This window comes from Hypomesus nipponensis, chromosome 4 (genome assembly GCF_054491055.1).
Source record: "Hypomesus nipponensis isolate SF chromosome 4, ASM5449105v1, whole genome shotgun sequence".
Taxonomy (NCBI): Eukaryota; Metazoa; Chordata; class Actinopteri; order Osmeriformes; family Osmeridae; genus Hypomesus; species Hypomesus nipponensis.
The window spans coordinates 6,946,893-6,969,863 of NC_140364.1; the positions used below are offsets into that span (position 1 = coordinate 6,946,893).

Genomic DNA, 22,971 nt, shown 5'->3' on the forward strand with positions numbered 1-22,971 from the left:
CCTCCTCCTCCTCCTCCTCTCATCTCCTCCTCCTCGGTTCCTCCTCTCTTCTCCTCCTCTCATCTCCTCCTCCTCCTCCTCCTTCTCCTCTCTTCTCCTCCTCGGTCCCTCCTCCTCTCATCTCCTCCTCCTCGGTACCTCCTCTCTTCTCCTCCTCCTCTCTTCTCCTCTCTCAGCAGTTGAGGAGAAAACTCAGGAGATCATCGTTGTGTGTTTTTCGATTGTGTATCCCCCTCTGTCCTGACTCTAGCCTCACTGTCGTTATCTTTCTTTCCCCCCCTGACTTTTTCGACCTTCATTTGTTCCTCCCTTCATTTGTCTCCGTCTCCCATTCTTGACGTTCTCTTTTCCTCTCTCCCTTTCTCACACGCGCGCTGCTCACTGTCTCTCTTTCTGACATTCTCTCTCCTCATCCCACCCTGTCCAACTTTGTCTCCACTCCTCTAACTTTCTCTCTCCCCCTTCTCATCCTCCCCCCCCCCTCTCTCCCTCTCCTGTAAACTTTGATAATGAGGGAGAGTGTGGTCTTGCTTCTATACCCCTCGCCTCTCTGTTGGAGCGAGCTGCTCCCTCGTTCCGATACAGCTTAAATCCTCCGGCACAGCCGTGGTGTTGCTGCTGAAACTCACTGGGCCGGAATAAATCCAGGAGCCGCCAGTCTTGCCTCTGAATGGACCCAACCCCCCGAAACGGAGTCGGGGACAAAACCCTGCACCAATCCAGCAGCAATGAACCCTAAAGCCGTCCTCCAGGAGGGACAGCCCCCTCCACGCTTTTCCCCCGACTTCACAAAGGATGACTTCAGCCGCCTAATCGGCCAGAAAAGGCTCGTGCCCCCCTCCCGGTTCAAGCAACGCCCCCACGCTACCCTTCCACCACGACCCGGAATTTCACATGCCAGTGATTTCTGTTTTTCATAACATGAAGGGTTAGGGCAATCACCCAGAATAGGTTTTTTCTCACAGCATATTTGACATGTCAACATCATTAGGGCCAACAGTCAAAGTAACCAGCTTTCAGCCAGGCATATACCTATTCATAAGACCCTTACAGCCAACCGTGCGAGTCTGAAAGAAATGCCGCATTCCATTTTCCGACGGACTAGGCTTAGCATGCCCTCCCTAGTGCACACTGCTTCACCACTGGTAGTAAATCTCTTTTGCCGTGCTGCCTCTCAGCAATTACAAGAGTTTTTATTCATGCCCCTGGCTAGGTCAATCCACATGCCATTCCTTTGGTGTGCACCTTCCCTGGATCAATCCCCCTTTCATGATGTTCCGCTCCAGTGGATCTCCTCCAGCTCCAGCTCGCCCACAGCCCAAACTGCCCTTCCGTACCCCTCCCTGTCCCTACTGTCTCCCTCAGCTGATAGGCAGGCACTCAGGCCTTCTGACCTCCAGTCCTCCCAGCCTGGTAAAGCTCCAGAATCTTTCCAGACTTCTTCCAGGGTGTGCTGGAGGTCAGGCCTGAGCGAGGGAGCCTGCTTGCTGGGTGTCCTGCTCCTGGTGACCCTGTCTGACAAACGCACCCCTGGAGACCGTGGTCTGTTTGTGATGTGCATGTTATTTCATTGCGTACACCGTCTGATTGGACCTGTGTGAATTAATTTGTTTTTGTGTGCCGACTCATAACACTGTACCATTTGTTTCTTCATTTTCCTACCAGAGGTGCTGTTGTAAGCATTCCCGTGGTGAGTGGGGGGGGGGGGGTGTAGTTCAAATGTGTCTCCGGCCCAATTAAGAACAAACAAATCTAGTAAATTAGGTGGGAGAGTGCTGAGGTAAGGATTTACTATAAAACCCCCTCCAAAAAAACTAGCAGCCCCAGGTAAAGTGAGGATAGGAGAAGTGGAGGAGAGCGGATCGCTGGGTTCCGGTACTGAACCCATATTGGCTCAGGCAGGCACAGTCCCATGCACAGCGGAAGCAGCCAACCACACCCAACCTTGTGTTAATGACTTCTTAAATACAGCCTCAGCCTCTCTCTCTGCCCTCTCATCTATCTCTTCTCCACTCCTCTTTTCAACTCATCACTCCCTTTTCTCTCCATGTCCACCCTCTCTCCACACTAATTCGACCCCTCTCTCATCTCTCCTTCTCCCTTATGCACTCCCTCTCTCTCCATCCACATTAATACCCTCTCTCACTTTTTCTCTCTCTTTCCCCTTCCTCCCTCTCCCCAGCCTCCTCTGATCACTCTACCCTGGCATATAATCCCTCTCCAGCTGATTCTTAATTAAACACAGTCGACACATGGGCCCCATGATGTTGTTCCGGCCAGAGGAGGTAAAAAAGGACGCCCAGATTGATGTCTAAGAGGGTTAAGCAGCTTGTTACTCAAGTCCTCTCTTCCTGTCGCTGAGGAGAGGGGGAGAAAAAAAACCTGACACTCTTGACAGTAACCCTAATCTGCATTCCCAATTAATCCCTCCCGCCACACATACACACACACCGAATCGCATTGTTCCTTCCTCCACAATAGACATTTGGCCATTCCCAGTAGGAACGGGGTTCAAACTTCAGCTACGCATCTGTCTCTCGCTCTCCCTTCAACCCCTTTGCTTTCTCTCTCTCTCCTCTCTCTCTCAACACCCCCCCCCCGTCTCTTTCTTTCTCTCTATTTCTTAGTTTCTCTATCTTCCGTCTCTCCCTGATTGGCAACTTTAATTATGAGGAAGTTTTACAGTCCAGTAAAGAAGTGGGTGACAGCGTTGGCAGAGTGGATGAGGGGGATGTGAGAGGGAGGAGGGTGGTGGTGGGGGGTAGGGAGTATGCAGATATGAAAACAATTCATAACCTACTTTCGCCTGCATATGATTACACACGTCTGGGACAGGGAACAATACCCAGTGGGCGTGGCAGGCAGACTTGCAGGCTACCTTATTTATGTGGGAATTGTCCCTGAAGAGTGACAGTGACAAACATGTCACGCATTACTCCCTGGCATCCCTTTTCTTGGCTGCGGCTCGCAAAACCTCACTCCCCTCTGGCTTTCCATGAGGTTCTCTCTCCACTCATGTAATAGGCTATCGCTAAAGTGTCTTTCTATATTTATATACTGTACATGTTTATGGGGTACATGACTTTCATATAAATAGATCCGAAAGGGGCGGGGAGGACTAGACCTTAACAGTCCTGTTTATGTGTCCTCCGCTTTCTCTTCCGCCTCCTCGTTTCTGTTTTGGACTGGGCGAGGAAGACACGAGAGGAACCAGGGCTAGCTACACGGCTCCAACTGCATGACGTGTTCAGCTTTTCAGCTTCATGTGCCTGATATATTAGCATTGGCACCGACGACTCCCCTCTAAATAGAACAAGTAAAAACAAGCTACTGGTTCAGCCAGTTCCTTTGATTGAATTACCCGTTTTAAGCAGGCCCCTTTTTCTAGGTCACCCTACAAAGGTCGCGAGCGACATATGTCGGCTGTGGAGCGTCGGGCGAGGAACAAGCGCGACAGGCCTGCTATTGTGCCTGAGGTGACCTCATCCCTTTCGTCTGGGCGCGGCCTCATCTGGATGTTATCGGTGGTGTCTCACTCCGTCCTGGTCACAACACCATCTGTGCAGACAGCAGCAATGCTGGGGCTCAGACACCCGGGATGCCAGGATTAGGGTTAGAGGCAGCGAGGGCGCAGGGGGCACATGTGCTGGGGGTCGGGGAGTGGCAAGCGGGGGCCGAGGCGAGGTGGTGGGGTGGGGGTGGGTGTGTTGGGGGGGGGAGGGGGTCTGGGAACTTCAACCTCTCCTCTCTTCTGAAAACTATTTATGGCATGCTGACTCCGAGTGGGGAGATCAAGGAGAAAAGGGAAAGAAGGACGGAGGAGGAGAGCGAGCACCAGCTGATCTCCGAGCTGTTCCCTGACAGCTTGTCCGGCTGTAATCGATAGCCTCGCCTCCTCCTTGTCCTCCATAAGTCTCTGTCGTCTCTCTCTTTCTCTCGCTCACACCCTTCCTTTATCTCTCTCTGACACACTCCGTCTCTCTCTCTCTCTCTGACGAACTCGATCTCTCTCTGACAAACTCACATTCTCCCACTGTGAAACTAGTGACACCTACACCTGAAAAGCTGAAAGTCCTCACGTCTGGGGACTGCGACAGATGCTTATTACTGTGAATCAATGTCCCTCCGCCGCTGCGATCACATGCATATCAAATCACCTCCAGGCTACCTTCTCCATCCTCCCTGGTAATGCTTCACAACAACAAACCGAGGGGCTGCTTGGATTCCGCCCATAATTCTCGGCGTGTGTTCCATAGGAAATCATGAATGCAAACATGCCCCGGGTTGGGGACGGTTCATTCGTATGCAGGTGAGGGCGCAGCGCGGTCTAAAAGTGAGCCCCCCTGCGTTCCTAAGCATGCTGGTGCAGGGGCCAGAGAGCTTCACCCTCTGCTGATGGAGGTGCGATGGGAGGCAAACACAGCAGCTGTTGTCCCAGGTGCCGTTCCGCACGTACCTGCCAAAACATCGTCCTTTTTCTGACTCAGAGCCAAGCGGGCCGCTCTGCGCTGAATAAAAGACAGAAGGAAGGAGGGAGTGTGTGTGTGTGTGTGTGTGCGTGTGCCTGTGTGTGTTTGGAGATGGTAAAAAGTGTAGGAAGGAGGAAGTCACTGCAAAAGAGAGAGAGAGAAAGTGAGAGAGAGGGATGATGTGGGAGGAGGAGTAGAGGCCCCCCTGTGAGTTTCCCTGTGGTGACAAGAAGTCGCACAGGTGTTGCTGCTCACACTGCATTGCCCCCGGTGATGTGGGGAGGGAATAGGGGAGGGGGAGGGGGGGGGGGCTTCAAACTTCACCTTCAGCAGGCTGTGCTGGTGCAGGCACAGCCACTGCTGTGACCTTGTTCGCTTCGTACAGGGACACAGTCCTGGTAGACTTCTTTTTTGTTGAACCCCATAACAATTTTAACTTTTCTCTTCAACTTTAATATCTCTGGCGTTGCAGTGGGACTTTGAACGCCCCCGGTTAGAGAAGTTCAAACGCCTCCTTTGTACACTGGTATATCTCTTCAGCAGTGATAGGAGTTCAGCTGAGGCCCAGCAGGTTGGCTCTTATCATTGAGGGTTACTTTTTAAGGTCAAACACGAGACCAGGATCTTTACATTAAATGTGGGCTGACAGTTCATCAGTTTATCAGGACTATATGACTGACCTTCGACACTAATGAGACTGGGGATTGTGAACTTAATATGCAGTGGAAAGGAAGAGGGAAATACAGAAAGATAAAGAGAGGAAGATGGGAGCGAGGGGAGAGTACCAGAGGGGGGGAGGGAGGAATGATAAGAAATAGCTAGTGGCATATGGCCATTATTTAGCCCAAAGCTGAGGCAGAGAGGCGAGCCGAGGCGAATGTGTTTGTGTGTTTGTGTTTGTGTGTGTGTTTGTGTGTGGGTGTGTGTGTGTGTGTGAGCAGGGGCTGTTATTCTGCAGCCTGGCCCAACTGTCATCTCCATCTTAAATGACATTCTCTGTCAGAGCTGCCAGAACCGCCACGCAGGCTGAACTTCGACCCGACTGCTGATCCTGTTGCCATGGTTATGTCATTCTGTAGCAGAAATAGGCCAACGCCATTTCCTACAAAACCGCCACCAGTCTTTCACTGTCATGGCTCAGCGTGGACAGGTCCGACTCCCTGGCAGATATTTGGGGGGATCGCTGGGGGCAGTTGTCTAAGCAGAAAGTAAACACACCTTTGGTGAAGGTCCATCAGAGAATATTCATTGTGTGTGTCTGTCCAAGGCAGTGATACGCCTTCACTGTGATGGACACTGCTGACAGAGTGGACACACATCACATCTGACCTGCGTCTGACTAGCTCTCCTCAGGTAGCGTGCTGAGTCTCATTGGCACAGTCACCCCAGATAAACAAGACTCAAGCACATCACACACCTGACTTGCCGCAAACGAATTTCACTGGGAGAATAATGATAATATATTTGGCCAAATGATGCGTGAATAAATCCCTTCAAATGAGAATTTTCCCAGACACAGGTTTTCTGTTTTCTTGTGTTTTATTTGCATTGGTTTGACAGCCATAGCCACGACATGGGTTCATAGATTTGACACTTTGCCACGTCACTTTGAAATGATTACTCACAAGGGAAAGTGTTTACAGGAGTATAGTGAAGATGGGGCAGAAAGACCAGACAGAAAAGTGAGACAGGGTCTGTCACCTACACTCTAACCTTCCTGAGACTTGCAAAAATAAAAAAAGCTTAGACAGTGGTGTCATCTATTCAGTCTTCCAGCTACCAGTTTCTCTAAAGGCGGGGGATATCCTCCTCCTTTAGAACAGACAATTCATCACAGACACTCCTAATGTATTGGCTTTTTTCCCCGCAATCCCTGATTCTTCCCAATCCGTCCCCCAAACTTTCAAAACGGAAACCAAAAGAGCGAGGCAACAATTATGACAGTGTTTAAGGCCTCCGATGCGGTTCTACTCATGAAATGAGACACTTGGGAACGAGAAATCCATGACGTCCATGGCAATTAGGAGACGCGTGTTCTCCTGATTATTAAGTTGATTACCGAGTTGGCATTTGCCTCGAGCTTTAAGTGAACATGTCAACAACAGAGAAGTTAACTGAAGTGTCTCAGTATGTTAGGAGAACTGACAGGAAAGTGCAAACCTTGCTGGCACCGAGCCAGATGTCTAATAATGGCTTGTCGGTGCTGAGGGAGAAGCAACACATTTGGTACCACCTGGAGAAGTGAAATGACAGCTGAAAGGCCCCCGCCCCTCTTTTCCCCAGGAGGCCCAGTGGGTCTGGGGCAGGCGGTGTGGCAGTGCTGTCAGCTTCTTCAAAGAGCCTGGCGCTGATGGCCAGACACGCCGCTGTGACACGAGCAGAAGCGGTCCTGGACGATCAGCATCAGAAAGTGTGGAGCGTGGTGTCCTGCGGAATGCTGAGATGGCGATCTTGACAACCGCGCCCGTCGCCAGGGTCATGGTGACACGATTGTCTTCAACACTCTGCTGCCACTGAGGGGAATTTGGCTCCCTGCACCAAGCTGCCTCGCTGAGGCAGAATCCGTTTGTCAACACACACAAACTTTTGAACGAGTAAACAAAGATGCACAAGCAATAAGTGGTTTATTACAGAAGGACACCGTTTGGTTCTGAAAAGAGCATCCACAAAAAGTTTCTTCAGAAAAGAGAATTTGCTTCTTAATGGAGAAAAAGTCACCAAACATCAAGACTTTTTGAATAAAGAGAATGGGCAGAAGGCCCCTGGGGAATGGGAGAACGCAGCGTTTAAATTGAGACAGAAAGAATAAAGAACCTTGGGGGCAGCCGTGCCTTGCACCATCTCACCCAGCACTGCAAAAATAAGTTGATCTCCCTCAGAGAAAATCAACTCCAAGCCAAGACAGGAGGAAATTAATTTCATTTAAAAACAAAACACATACATCTATTTTTTGTGACCGACACTGAAATCATTTGAAATGTATATATATATATACACAGGTATGAAAGCTTGCCAAGTACCTTGGTAGCTTACTGTATTTCTAAAAGTAATTACTTTTTAGGCCACCGGGGTCTTCAACTACATTAATTATGGAAATGAAATTATTCAACTCAAAATTCAAAAAGCTCATACATGAGGTGAAAGATAAATACTTTATCTTCATTACATACGTGATGACTACCTGAGGATAATCAGAGGTAAAGGTATTTTGTCGTTTTTTGGTCATCCTCCCATTGACTCCCTCACTGTTATTCATGTTATACATGGTATTTGTTAAATGTATTAACCGTAAGTGATTAAAATAACTTATGATTAAAATGTGGGTCAAACTATGGGTACTCTCACTATGTATGTGAATCACGACGCAACTTTTGGCTGTACTGATTTGTAGCCTACTGTAATTTCCCTAAACCAAACATGTCTGTTAATCATAACTGTTTGTTGTTCCCTATCACTGCTACCATTCATACATACATCATTGTGTGTGCACAGTCTGTTGGTTGACTTTCTATTGGATGTCACCGCACAGGACATTGTACCCCCCCTTACCCCCTGTGTCCTTGTTCTAACCCCTGACGCCTACGTTCTCGTAACACGGTACGCTCCTCTCTTCCCCCCACCCCTACTCACCCCCACTACCCCAAATCACAGACGGTCACACGCTATGTTTTAGGGCAGCAGGGAAGTGGGCTCATTTCCAGCCAGTTCGGATTAAATTACCTTCCTGGTCCACTTTCTCAGGGCCCAGCTAATAGGTATGAGGGGTGGGGGGTAAGTTATGGGGTGCAACTACAGGCTTGGATGAACGTCATAAAGATACCATAAGAGATTCTTAAAACACCTCACAACACTGCCTACATTCCACCTGGTTTATATAATAGGTGCCACTTTTAAAAAGAATCTGCATTGCTAATGAGAAAGTTAAGGTAGGCTACAGTGTGGGTTCCAACAGCCACACGCATTAACATTAGGAGCTGCTTGAGTGTGGGAGGCAGTTGAACAACTGTTCAGAATAACGTTCTTGGTTGCAGTAAGAGATACCCACTGCCAGAGTATTTATAACACTCACAACCCTCACCCAAGGGAACAGCCGACATATTTGGGTTTGAACAGTCGTAAGAGAAGCAAATACTATCACAGCGTAGAAACTCAAGTTTTACATTCTCGCGTGAGAACGTTAGTCAGAGCAGGAGTGTCGTTAAAGGCTACAGTGTCTTTCTGAGCACGACATAGCCTCCGTATGTCCCAAGGGAAATGAATGATACAGGTCTAAAGTTGCTTAAAATCCGTAAACCTGTCTCTGCAAGATTGAACACTGACAAAGGATTTGCATTTGGTTTCATGACGGTGAAACTGATGCGAGAGGCGTACAATGACATAAAAAAAAAAACTTGGAAGATTAAAAATGTTTTCCGTTTTATTTACAACCACTTAGCCACCACAAATGCCACCATTTAGGAGACTTTCACATTAAAACAAAATAACTGTCAAATAATGCTACCCCTCATCTGCATAAGTGAGTGTGACTGTGTCAGACAGAGACGAGTTAGAAAGGGAGAGCGAGAAAGGGAGAATATGCTCTACAATAGAATCGGGCGTGCTGTTGAGTTAGTGAAAATGAGTGACACAAAAATTCATCATACTTTTTCATCATGCTTCATTTCTATTTCAAAATTAGCCAACAGAAAGAAAAAAAAAAGAATAAACAATGAACGTTTGTTGATGCAGTATAGGCACACTCTAAAATAAAGATGTACCAATAAAGTTTTTGTATTATTAGTAGCCTAGATAACAAGCTACAAAATAACCAGACAAAAGATGTTCACTAACTTAAAAGACCCAATGTCGTGGTGATCAACTTTAAAAGGCAAATCCCCAAACGACTTTCCGGGCGATCAGTCTGCTCAATCAAATTATATTCCGAGGACAGTACATCTTAGTTTTGTCTCAACATACAAGCAGTAAAATACCGCAACTACGGAATATCCGAAAAGTGTTTTCCAACGTACACAGGGTAAATAAATGTATTGCAATACACAGTGCATTTACACAGGTGCGCAGTGGTTGGCCCCGCACAACAACGGTATTTACCTGTTGGCCCTTCCATATTATCGGCGTAGATCCGAACGACAAGCATCAGCAGAAATGCTCCGGTATTCATTTTGACGTTTTAGTCCAGCTCAATTATCGGATGAAATCCTACAAACTCCGACAAGACTGCAGAGAAGTTAGACGCCCGACCCCTTTCATTGCTGAATTCCTGCTGAAGAACTGTTGGTCCCGAACCCTCCACGTGAAACACTGAAGCACATTTGAGCCGCTCCAGCTGACGTAAGGGCAAAGAATTCAAAAAGAGCTTTTACTGTAATGCCACACTTACTTTGCACTAAAGCAAGGATGGGCGCTTGCTTACAGCCCCACGGCGCCCCCAGGTGGGGATTCTAATAACAGCCCATTGTTGAGTAGTCGTGGATAGGACAGAAATTCAACTCTGGAACATTTTACGAGGGAAAAGAAAGTGCCTATGATACGAAAGCATGTGTGTGAATAATATCCTGAACGTTAACATATTGGGGTGCAGTTTGTGTCTCCGTTTTAGCTGTGAGAGTGTGACTGAGACCTGCAGATGATGAAATGAGATGGGTTGATAAATAGACAGACAGACAGCAGTGGCGGTTCTAGACAAATTTTACTGGGGGGGCCAGGGGGGGGGGGCAGTGTTTAATCAGAGGGGCACATAAAAATCGAACACAAATTATATACTTAACATTAAATACTTTTGCTTTACATTAAAATCATATAAAAGGCTCTGGCTCTCCCTCTTCCAGCTCCTCAGCTCTCAATATGTTTCATTTCACTTTAACTTTTGTATTTACTGGGGGGAAAAAGCCTGCAATTTTCCTTCCTCGTTTCATGAAGACTACTAGAAGAAGAAAAACTTTTTTTTTTTAATTCTGCCAGCTCAGGGGGGCCACGGGGGGGGGGGGGGAGATTTTTACAGGGGCACTGGCCCCTGTAGGCCCCCGTGTAGAAACGCCCCTGACAGACAGACAGACAGATTTACAAACATTAGGTTCGATGTTGTAAAACACAGCAAGTTATCTTAGCAATTTTGATGCAGAGTGTGAAGATTGGTTTGGATTTAAGAAAGCATTTAATTTGTTTTCTTCGTCTTTGTTCCTTTCACTGTGGAGGACCACAGAGTGTGTGAAATGCAAATCAAGCAGTTTGTTTTAAGACAAACTAATCAGAATTTTTTTTCTATCCCATTCTTCATGCACTGACATTATCAGCTAGCATTTGTTTAATTAAGAAAGCATCAGCATATGGCAACATATGCAGGATCCTAGCAGAAAAACGAACTATAAAAGCGAAGTAAAATGCAAAGTTGTTACCAATTGGACACTGAATGAGAAAGAGGAACTTAGCCAGAAGTTTGGATACAAAGTGACAAAGTTCTCCAGAGAATGCTGTAGGCTTTCTCTATGTGCAGGCAGGGCATGACTCAAACATTACCATAGATATGAGTGTAGATGAAAGATCAGGACATTATATGCAGGGTTATTTATATACTTATTTAGCTGCAGGCAATAATCATAAATTATAAACAATGGTAATATTCAATTAATTCTTAATAACCTTGAGGCAGAAAACAAACAGAATAAAATAATACTTGCCAAATCTTAGAAATCATTTATCTACTAGTGCAATTATGTTGTTTTAATTCCATCCAAACCAATTTTCCAACAAATATGGGTTGCTTGAGGACATAAAATGTATTTAACAAAGAAACTCTGTCAGTTAACTAAATGTATACAACAGAAACACATCTGGAAACGTTTGTAAGAAAAACCCTTTATAATGGCCATAATTTACAGCTAAAGTATTGTTAAATAAATCACTGCAAATGTGTTAAGATCGCCAAGGTCATGCAATTCCTTTGTGCTTTACTTTTTGTTTTTAATTAAATGTCATCTTTCAGCAGCAAGCTGGAGCCTCAGGGCATACGAACAGAAAGTAACTGCCAGCAACATCACTGCTTATGCTCAGTATATCTGCGCTCTCTGAGTCTGCAAAGAATGTGAGGGGAAACACAGCCCCTGGCGAAGGACTGGGTGTCAGGGGATAGTGCAGTGACAGTCCAAAGTGAGGTGGAGCCGACTACAAGTCTGTGGAGAGGTGAAACAGTGGAGGAGCACTATCAGCAATAGTCACACCGAAATACTGATATGGGACATTTTGCTGTGTCTAGGAGGCCCACATGTGCCCCCCAGTCCCCCTCTCCCCCTGTCAGCAGAGCTGCGAGAACAGGGAGGGAGGTGGGTGGGTGGGTCGGGGCATTGGGCTACGTTCTGCATCTCAATGCCAACCAGGCGCGTCGGCCTGTCAGACCGAGAAGCCGTCTCTCTCTGGATGACACCCGTGCCGCCCTGCCGCATCCCCCCTCGTCAGCATTTATTTTCATATCCAGAAGAACGGAGACTTGTCAGAATCTGGGCAAGGCTGCCACCCACATCTTCCTTTTAATCTGTGTCTCCCCACGTAGGCAAACATCACAATATACACACTGGAAAGACACACAAGCACACAAACTTTCTCCCACCCACACACACACACCTTCCCCAAAACACACAAGCATGCACAAACAGACAACTGTTACTCCCATTGTTCGAATTGGCAGTAGGTACTTTGTGATTCCAGCCCAACTTCAGCACACAGAAATCCTCAGCCCCCACGTTAGTTTCAAAACATACGCAGCAAGAAATGTTTAAGAAATATCAAACGTTCACCTGAATCACCCACCGTATGGGGATTAGGAGCTTAAGTCTCCTAATGCCAGGGACTTCTGGTCTTATGTCAGACAATTTCAAGCTGGCTCGGCTTTGTAGAAGCGGGAGAGGCCAGAGCCTCTCACCCACCCTGATGACATGAGTTGGATATGTCTTTCTGTCGCGGGTTCCTCCCCTCGCTTGTGCAGCGTAATCACAGTGTGAGATGGTACTCTGAGCCATGAAGTTCTCATCAGCGCAGAGCAATTACATGTGACCCTAGGGGGTCCCAATAAAAACATGCAGAGAATGAACTTAGCAACACCTGCTGATGGAGGGGGGCGACAACAGGTCCATATTAAACAGGTACTGGGCCATGGAGCTCAGACTGTGGGGAGGAATACAGATCTCTCAGCCAACTCAGTCTACCCAGGTACCTGGGTCCTGGGAGCCCTCCAGCAGACTGATAAGCTCTAAAAAGGGGGGGGTGTTGATTGTCCCTCTTTGCCTTATCGTTCTAAGCAGCACCTTGCAGCAAAATTGACCTCATGAGGGAGCCATACCACTAACTATGTTTATTTTACATGATAAGCTCTGGTCCAGGTTCTGCATGCACTGGGGAGGTTGCGAGGGTTACACAGTGCATTGCAATTAGTGGTTATTATAAAACAGCAATCATTAGCAACAGCCACCATTGTGCTTACAGAATGATAATGTAGTGTATGAAAAAAATCAGCACACACCACAAACACACACACAACCACCCACATAGAATTTTCCAACAAGCCAAATTCAACCACTTTCCTTCCAACCAATGAGGTCAGAGTCAAGTCTGATGCGACTTTGTGTTTTGTCAGTTGCTCTAACTTCTTCTCACCCCCCCTTCTCTATCTATGTGCGTGTCTTTTTTTTCTAGACCAGCTCCACAAAGCACATCATTTAAAATGATAATTTCCCATTTAAATTGCAAGTTTCTCTCTGTAGAGCGATAACAGTTTATCTCCAACATTTTAACGGAAGAAGTAGGCAAGTCCTGCAGCTCCTCTTTTGAAACCCTCGTCTTAGTCACTCATCTATCTGGTAACAACTCAAACTCCCAACAAAAGCATTCCTTCATTTTTAAACTCTCTATCTCTTTCCTGTCTCGGTCTGTCTATCTCTGTCCTTCTCTCTCCCTCTCTCTCTGACTTGGTCTCACTGTCTCTTTCTCTCCTTGTCTCTCTCCTCTTCTCACCCCCCCACCCTGGGTCTTTGTAGCTCCAGCTCAGAATAACTGTCCATCATCTCTCCAGCACAGCAGCCATGGCCTTTACATCTCCAACAGTGATGCATTCCTCTTAGTCCAGGGCTCGTTTGCCCCCCAACCTCTCAACGTCCCTCGCCATCCCCTGCACATTAATGAGTGCTTTACTTCCTTTCATTAAATCAGCGTCAGTCGATCAGCGTTAACATGCATCCTGTTTGTACGTCATACACAGATCAAAATGAGTGCAAACACCATGCGCAGTCTAACAATCTAAAATGTTATTTTCAACTTCCATGGTGGTCTGCACTTCATTTGCAGAGTGGATGAGGGGTTATGAGCCATGGCCATTAAACATCCTACACTGACTTTGTATTCTCTTGTCAGGCTTTTAGTCAAAAAAGATCCACAGAACAATTTGCAGATGGCACCACTTTATTCAAGCTCAATGAACCAAAGAACATTTTGAATGGCTTTGATTGAATATCTTCTAGGCAAGAGATACATGTATTGCAAGAAAGACTGATGTCCATTGTTCGGCTGAACAATATGAGTAAATGACTCAGATTGTTGATTGTGTTTCAAAGATCACAGTTGTCCAGTTCTGACCCAAGGTGCAACTTTGGAAGAAGAACAAAAAATGTTGCTCATCAATTCTTAGTATCTTTCCGGAGTTGCGAGGGTGTCAGGGGTCACACGGGAGATAAGCAGAAGAAGAAAACCTTCCACCTGGAAAAGGAGGAGGATAGAGGAAGGATAACATGGAGGGATGAGAAAAGGGATGATTTATGGGGATTAGTCGCAAAAGAAGCTCGAGCCAGTCTCTTTGAGAGCAGGCTGCTGTCTAAGGCCAAGATAAGAAGAGGGAGATAGGCCCTCGACATGACAGACAAGGTGACGATCCGTGGCTCAATCGCTCGCCAATCGCCCCCGACTGTGTGTAAACAACAACTCTCCCTATCGTCCCTGGTGACTGATAGAGTTCACACCCCTGTCTATCTCTCTACCTCTCTCCCTCTGTCTCTCCCTTCCTGCCTACCTCTCTGCCTGTCTCCTTTTTCCATTTGTCAAACTCCCAACAGGAAATTCGCTGTCCCAAGTAGCTTGACTTGTCTTTGTATGCCAGCATGGCTGGCACAGAGTGGCGCAGGGTGACAGGGTACTGCCAGCCTTGTGTCTGTTCTCGTCACAACCCTGCTGATGATTCACCATTGCTTTGGCGAACACAGAAACAAGGTCGTCTGAGCCAGATTTACCTCCTCATGCCCCTGTCAAAGCTGTTCCAGCTAGTTTGAGTGGGTTCTTTAGCAGGCTACAGTATAACACATGACTCAACACCTCAACTCACCTTTTTTTTTGCCTCCTAGTCAGTGACAACAAACACATGCACACTGTATCATCAAGTAGAGTTAATCCTTTTAGGGAATTTGGGATTGTCTGTCAGTGGAAATATTTCCAGCTGTGAAAAATCAACAACAAAAAAGCCTTGTGGCAACTGTCACCATGATCGTCTGACGGTTCACTTGCAGTTAAGTCAAAATGTTAAAATATTTTTTTAAAGTCTGTCATTTGACATTCAGAGAGATTTGAAAGGTGACACTAACACAAACAGATGTATTTTAAATAAATTGTGTTTCTTCTGTTTATCTTCCCATAGCAACACAACATAACACAATCTCTGGCTTTCTTAACATTTGTATTTATTTCGAAGACTCCGAAGAAATGTACAGAGGGGGATGTGAAGCTGGGGCCTCCAGATGTGCAGTCAATCACTCTACCACTGAGTTATACCCACCAGCAACTTTGAAAAAAGAGTGCCATTTTGATGCATAGCAGTGAGCTATGGCAGAAGGCAGCTCAGTCCTTGGGCACAGATGTCGTGCACTAAAGCAGCTCCTCTTTGAAAAGTAGGCTGGTGCAGTTGCTTGGAAAGGTAAGACATGTACTTGCTTCATAAAGTATTTATAATCTATAATCAAATATGTTTAGTCCCTGTCAATACTATCGGCTGATGCTGTCAAACACCATCCAACCCTCAAAGTGACGGCTGATACCGTGACTGACTGTCATCAATCAATCCCAACAGCACGGGGGATGGCCTCATCTTACGTGTTTGCCATCACCTCACCCTGACTCATGGAAGTCACCTGTCAACCCACACACCTCTCTCTGCTACAGTACTAACGGCAATAGTCCCTTGTTAAACCAAGACAAAGAATGTCCTTTGGCCTACACAAGGACCTTTTGCTTGTGTGCCAGATGTTTGTGTACCTTGTGTACCTGCGGCTGGTGTGCGTGTACAGTCTGTCGGTGTGTGGGCAGATAATATACCCTCCATCTCACATCTGAGAAAGCCGGAGGAAAAAATTGGTTCGAATAAACGACGAGCCATGGCGCCCTGTCATCACAATTCAGCCCGGATGACAAGGCCTCAGATCAGCGGTCTCACCCATACGACTGCAGATTACACCACACACCACAGGAGGCCTGACAGGACGCAACATGGAGATTAAGGTTCAGACAGACAGTCTTTTCCTCCATATTTATTCTGCAACCATCCTTGACTTCCAGGTAAACCCAAAAATAAAATGCAGGGTGCATATACTTCCCTCTGGTGGTAGAAGGAAGCAAGAACAACACTTTACCAAATAACTTCTTTTTTAATTGATATTGAAACACATTACAAAGTCTGTATGCAAATACCCTCATCTGTTAATTCAAGGCATTGAAAAGCACCCTACTGACCCTAAAGTCAATATTGAAGGTGCTTTGGGTTAAAAAATACAGAGTTTGTTTTTCCTTTTGATCTAGGGCGTGTCCATATGAGGGTAAACTTGGCTGAACATTAAACATCAGACTAGGACTGAGTAACAACAAGTGAGTAGGTCCTTTTCTATCTATGATACTGTGTATATACACTGTGAGAGGAGACAAATCTGAAATAAACACAATCTAAGGGGGGCAGCGAAGCAGTAAATTGTTTTGTCTAAAACAGAGCTTGCATATTCATTCAAAAACAGTAAAGAAGAAACCTTCAAAAGAAGTAAACAAAATAACAAAATATTTTTGTGAAAAGAAGAAAACAGAGATGACTCCCCCGGTATCAAACAGTGAGTACCTTGAATTATTTTCTTTTCCATTTCGTGTTAAAAGCGGTGCAGTACAAAGCTGCAAAAGGGGGATTCGAAACACTCTTTTCTAACAAGGGTGTGGGGAGCAAACAGTCATAATACACGGTTGCTATGTTCCCAGAAGTTCATCTGTAGTTCTACACACAGTGCAAAAACACATTATAACGTATGCACAACTGGACAGTGCAATTCCTCTTGACCTCAGAACCCCGGTGGGGCTGGGAGGCCCAATAGCCACCAGGCCAGGACCATGAGAGACAGCCAGCTGTGATCTATCAACCAAACTGCTAACCCTGCCTCGGCCCAGGGCTTTCGGACTAATAGTGCATTCTGGTGTCTTTACGTTGAAGTTGTTCATTCGATTGCATGTAAGATCCTGTGCCTGGCTGCAATGTTATATTGTTTTTTATTAATAATAATAATAATAATAATAATAAAAATCTACAGAGCTGCGAAACTGAAATAAAGGACACCCCTATGAAGGACTACAGCAATGAGGCCATCTCGGAGTCAGCTCCATGCTGTGAGTCTACCAGTGTTCAGTTCATCCCTGCGGTTGTGGGTGGTTGGGGGTGGGGGTAAGGTTTTCTTTCCTCATTTATCCTTGTCGTCTACCTGAGTCCCCTCCTCGATCACCATGATACGGAGACCTGACAGCTGTCCATTGGCATCCAACTGCAGTCCCTGGACACCCTCTGCCCCGGTCTGGCCCTCCATGTGCCCCTGCGTCTCCTCCGACTCCCCCTCCACCACCTCGCCCTCCCCCCCGGAGACCATGGCCATCTCCATCCCCCCCTGGACCACCATGGTGGCCCCCTCCCCACCAGCCTCCCCAGCCAGCTGCAGCTCCATCACCCCCATGGCCTGCTCTCCAGGAGCCGGGTCTATCTCAATCACCGTGTGTCCTTGGCCCTCGTCCACCTCCCCCTCCTGCACCAGGACCGTCCCGCCCATCACGTCTCCCTCCACGCCGGAGGCCTGCTGGGTCAGCTGCACCAGCTCCATGGGGCTGACCATCGTGCCCAGCTGGCTGGGGTCCTGCATGGTGGTGCCCACCAGAGTGAGCCCGGAGGACGGGTGGAGTGTGAAGGTTTCCGTCTTGCCGTCTGTGCCCCCCACCATGTAGCGGGTGAAGAGCTGGGTGTTGGCAGGGATGGTGTGCAGGGTGACGGTGTTGGGGGACTGGGCCAGGGTGGCGATGGGCAGGCCAGCCATGGTGAAGGGCTGGCCCATGGAAGATATGGTGATGGGGGAGAGGACCGTGAACTGCTGGGGCTGCAGGGTGGCTGGTTGGGTGACGGCGGAGGTGAGGAGTGCGGTGGAGGCCGGCCGCTGGAGACGGGGGCGTTTGGCCTGCCGTTTGGCGGTGCCCCCCGAGGCCTGGCCCACGTTGTTGACGGGCGGCGGGTTGGACAGCAGAACCCTGGCCTGCTGCTGTTTCTTCTGCTCCTCCAACTGCTGCTCCAGATCTGAGCAAATCAGGTTCCAGGATTCACTCGAGGGATGATACACTGCCTGACCTGAGCTGAATTAGCAATGTACTAGCACAGCCCCCCCCTCCCTCCCATATCCTAGACCTTTAACCGCCTGTATCTAGAACAGCCTTTGGGCTGTTATCGTGTGTTCATGCTATGTTTGTTTCTAAGTCATATTTGTTGGTCATATCAGAAAATGATGCTATCATAAGTGGTGAGTCTAGAGATCTAGCTCTCGGTCTCCTCCCGCCTACTTACTGTCGAGTGTGTGGAGGACCTGTTCCTGGCTCGGGTCCGTTTGCTGCCGGCGTTTCTCCACGATCCGCTTGACGTTGTCGAGCAGGCCGAACACCTGCGCGAGGTTACTGAGCACGGCCACCTCCACCAGACAGGAATCTGACGTCAGGGAACAATCGATCGAAAAAGTCAGTTCAACTGGCAACAGCAGAGCGCAGCAAAGGTCAACAGATCAACATCACTGGGAAAAAAAGACACAAGGGATACCATACTGAATGAGAGACGCAGGCATGATGACTCTTGGCCACGATACTTTCCTCAATCTGTCAATAACTTATCAAAGAACCTACCTAAATAACTGGCCTCCTTTTTTTTTACATGACAAGAGGTTATGTGACTAGCAGAGGAATGTTGTAACGGTTCTGATGATGGGTAAATCTAAGCACTATGCAGTGTGCCCCGTGCCTCACTGCCAAGGTGTGTCGGGCCACCCACCAGAGTCCTGGACGGCTGCCTGTTCGCTGCGGAGCTGCACGCCCTTCAGCATCTCCAGCAGCTCTGTGCTGATGTTGGTCACCACCTCCCCCATCAGACCCACGTCCACAATGCCCTTCCAGAAGTTCAGGGTCTCCTCTGGAAACAAAACAGTCGACGGAGGGATTTTTGTTTTAGTCACGGTTGCGTTGATGCGGGGAAAGGACGTTCCGAAGGACACGCAATGTCACTGAGGGGGTGGGGGAGGGGGTGGGGGAGGGGGTGGGGGAGGGGGTGGGGGAGGGGGTGGGGCATTCTGGGAGCTCACCGGAGATCTCGCTGCTCTCCTTCTTCTCTGCTGTCTCCAGAGCCAGGCTGGCGGAGCTCCATTCCATAGCACCAGTCAGGACATCGGTCCTTTCGTCTCCCAGCGCCACCTGTCCACCGTTTCCTATGACTATCTGTGCTGCAGTTCCAAGAGGGGTAAGGGAGGAGCATTTTGTATATTCACCTGGAGTATCAACTTGTTGCCCAGCAAACCAGTCATGTGTGTGCGTTAATAGCTACAGGTGTCATGTAACAATGCAAGGCTGCATATAAACGAACCAAGAAATGTACAGCGTAAAGCTTCATGTAACTTTTTCTTATAGCCTTCAGACTTTAACTGTGCTCAGCGACAACAGCGACCTTGGCGTGACTCCTGTGCCCGCCTGGAGGAGTACGAGTGACCGGTCTCACCTTGGGAAGAGGTGGGCGTGGTCACGCCGCTGCCGTCGGGAGGAAACTTGGTGTTGTTGATCAGCAGGTCAAACTTGGTGCTGCGGCACGTGTTGGTGCAAAGGCTGCTGTGGTCGTAGAAGTCCAGCTGTCCCGAGTCCATCATTTTTCTGAAGGAGAGACGGGGCATTTAGACAGGACGACATGGAGGATACCAGAGGGTCCTTATAGGGGTTCCAGGGAATCTACAGTCAGCCACGGGGCTAGGAATCTGCCAGAGCTGCCTCCTCACCTGAGCATGACCCCGCCCATCCTGATTGCCCTCTTCCAGTCCTTCAATGTGGCTTTACCAGACATGTGCACAAACTGCTTGGGGCTGATCAGCTGGTCCTCATACTGTAAGAGGAACATGGTAAAGACAGAGGAAGGAGGAGACGACTTGTAATTGCTGGCGTCTGCGTGCGTTAACCCAATCCAGCACATACCTTTACACATTTGACATTGATTCCAGGGCATACAAATTTCTTGATCAGCAGTACAGCCTTGCTCTCTCCACATGTGATTGGATATCCCAACTCAACCTCCTCCCCTTCTACTGTGGTTTCGTCTTCGAAGACAGACAGACAGACAGACAGACAGACAGACAGACAGACACACAAACACACAGTATTCAAAGAAGAGGAGTAAGTGAAGGAGAAGTAGAGGGGGTTAGGCTCTGCAGGTGGGAAACGAAGGAGTGGGAATGTGCGTGCTAAGGCTCTAGTTGACTAACCAGAGTGCGCTCCAACTGCCACAACAGCTGCTTCTGTCTCTGCAGATTCCTCATCCATACTGTAAGAGAACACACTGCACATTCATGAAGTGGACCTTCCCTGTGAAGGCCGATTCGCAGCAGTCTGCGTTCAAGTTGTTCAGAGTGCCTTCACTGATTTTCAAATGTGGTTTATGTGGTAGTAGGCCTACTCATCGCAAATACAACACTTGACTAATCCATGAAGAGGGTATCTCTTTCCTGACACCAAGCCGGTATCCTCTACATACCCAGGTGTGATTGGTTGGAGCTGCAGGATGACCTGTGTTCTACTGGGGTCATCGGGGTCATCCTCCTCCTCTGTACCCTTCACCATCACAACATCCCCCATGGACACCGTAACCTCTGTGTCTGCCATCTCCTGGCCGCTCCCAGTACACTAACAGGGAGAAACAAAATTCATGGTGACAGCTTATTAGCTCATTTAAATTCTGCATGTTTTTTTTTTTTACAATTTGCTCAGGCAGTGTGGTCAGTCAACGTTTCATGCAAGACTTTGACCAAAAGGCAGTGGATGGAATACACACATGGGTATAACCCATCCATCCATTCTATAGACCTTTAATTTTTGATCATGACCTAAACGTTATTATTTGTTCCCAAGCTAGTTGTGCATGGTGTAATTTTGTCATGGTAGAAAAACTAATTCCTATCCTTTCGACGGGCTGGTTATCTATCTAGTTATCCAAGTCGTCTAGTCCTTAAAAGCTAGTGGATGGAATTGTTGCATTTCCAGGCTCTCAGCTGCCTTCCTTTCTTCCTTAATGTAGCTGCGACATAGCCTCTCATGCTAAACTACTCCATGATCGGCTATAGGAAGGTATATGTAATGTGTGAAGCTAGGTAGCAAGGCTGCTTTATGTGTAAAGCTAAAAACGGAAAAGCTATGTTCCAGCATGGTTTTGTTTTAATGTTCAGGTTCAACACATAACACGCGATGATTCCAGGCGAGATACGGTGGACTGGCGCAAATGAGCTAGCTGTCTCGCAACGTGAAATTAATGTGTTACTGGAAGCTTCGTGATTTAGACTGTCTGGAACAAGACCTGCCGGCTAGCAACCTTTATATTTACGGCGTGACGGTTACGTGCCGCTTGTTTCTGAACTGTACGTCCCTTCGTCGTATGCTTTTTCTTTTCTCCGTTCCCCCTAAAATGACGTCTCCCTGTGCGGCAGCACGTACAGACAAACAACAGCGCGACGACAGCGTTGCCCCGCCATTCCCAGAGCCTGGCTCTCATCGCTTTACGAAATTGTTTAATTTGATGGAAGATCGACAATCCATTAAGTAATAAATATTTGTCATCGTGAAACGAAAAGATAAGCAATGATAATGTAATCGAAAAGATTCTCCTTACCCTATTTACGAAGTCGGGCCCATCCCTACATTCTGAGAAGCCGCTGAGCATGCGCAGTTTGTACGATTACACTTCCTGCACAGTAGTCTCCTGTTAGTCTCGTTTGCTAGTTTAGAGCCCAGACGACTTCCAACCTAAATTATCTGTCCCTAAATACATTTCACAAAATGATTTCACAAAATAAATATAAGTTTGAAAGGGATCATGATCACTGGTGTTTTGAGTAACATACATTACGTAAATATACGTATTATCATTGGACATTAACTACGCAGTATGGGTCTGTGATTATTATTCTACAGTTTCATGTGGGGCGCCAGGACTTGTACGATCACCGGCAGCCCCGTTTCCCAAAAATTATGCTTCCGAAATCTCTTGATATCGATTCCGCAAGAAGAGTGGTTTTCCCCCACTCTCCCTGTGCCAAACATGGCAGAAGCCCTTTTTACCGCTACGCGCATCATGCGAGTGACTGAGTGTGTAGGAACATAGTTACCAGTTACGGTGAGAATATAACATGTGCCGTATTTTAATACATTCTTTAACAGCAATATTTTAATTTGATACTGGTAATATGTTTATTTGCAGATCTTTATATACATGTTCATGACAATTAAACATTACGTTTTATTTGTAATTCCACACACAAAGCATTGTGGGTAAGATAGTTCATACAGACTGCATTAGTTGTATTCTGATTGGTCACCACGATTTGAGCTTCTAAACCTGATCTTTAAATACAGTCTAGCTATAATTTGTAGCCCACACTGTATATTTCAATTCTTATGTAGGCTATCATATTTTGTAAATGTATATCTAATCAAATACATGTAATTAAACCTATTTTAGAATTTCTTGAAACATGGCCTACAAAAGAGAGCATAATGAGAATATAATTGAAGTGTTAATAAACTCGTATTTTGATACGCTAACTGTCTCAGTGGGGAAAAAAAGTGAATGTCTTACTTTGGGGAAGTTATATTCTGTCCTCGTCCAATTTGACAATAAGCCGGTGATGTGTAAACTACATGCCCAGACACAGACATTGACAAGGTGTTTTGAGTGGATCGCTACATCCCCTTTAACATCTCCCAAACTGACATAATTTCCTCTCTGCTGAAAGACCTATGGCCCCCTTGTTGGAAAGCACACAATAACAAATTATACATTAATTGACAAGCTAATTCTAATTCGTTAACCGGTCTGAAATTGTAATGACGTAAAAAAAGTGCAATATAGGCCTTACTGATCTATTCAATTCGCAACATCGCATCAAAATGGCAAGAG

At 47.0% G+C, this 22,971-nt stretch overlaps 2 protein-coding genes and 1 non-coding gene across 4 annotated transcripts in view; all 3 read right to left on the reverse strand.

Annotated features, from left to right (window-relative positions):
* Positions 1-9,750, reverse strand: part of ptprua (protein tyrosine phosphatase receptor type Ua) — a 98,379-nt gene extending 88,629 nt beyond the window's left edge. The window contains exon 1 of the mRNA XM_084696056.1: positions 9,561-9,750. Coding sequence (XP_084552182.1) covers positions 9,561-9,630 — 70 coding nt within the window. The 5' untranslated portion in view covers positions 9,631-9,750. The remainder of the gene's footprint in view (positions 1-9,560) is intronic.
* Positions 9,751-16,121: 6,371 nt separating this feature from the next.
* Positions 16,122-21,781, reverse strand: gmeb1 (glucocorticoid modulatory element binding protein 1). 2 transcript variants are annotated; one of them, XM_084696832.1, is made up of 10 exons: positions 21,685-21,781; positions 20,557-20,705; positions 20,288-20,346; positions 20,001-20,122; positions 19,808-19,911; positions 19,537-19,685; positions 19,127-19,264; positions 18,820-18,957; positions 18,346-18,483; positions 16,122-18,081 (listed from the first exon to the last, which is right to left on the reverse strand). In XM_084696832.1, exons 1-10 carry the CDS (start codon positions 21,733-21,735, stop codon positions 17,207-17,209), a joined length of 1,923 nt encoding a protein of 640 aa, XP_084552958.1. In that variant the 5' UTR covers positions 21,736-21,781; the 3' UTR covers positions 16,122-17,206. The 2 variants fall into 2 exon arrangements, with proteins under 2 accessions (XP_084552958.1, XP_084552957.1); XM_084696831.1 differs by having other exon boundaries at positions 20,288-20,361.
* Positions 21,782-21,993: 212 nt separating this feature from the next.
* Positions 21,994-22,131, reverse strand: LOC146295247 (U11 spliceosomal RNA). Its single transcript, XR_014754797.1, has one exon. It is a non-coding gene; the product is annotated as a U11 spliceosomal RNA (small nuclear RNA).
* Between the last annotated feature and the right edge of the window lie 840 nt (positions 22,132-22,971).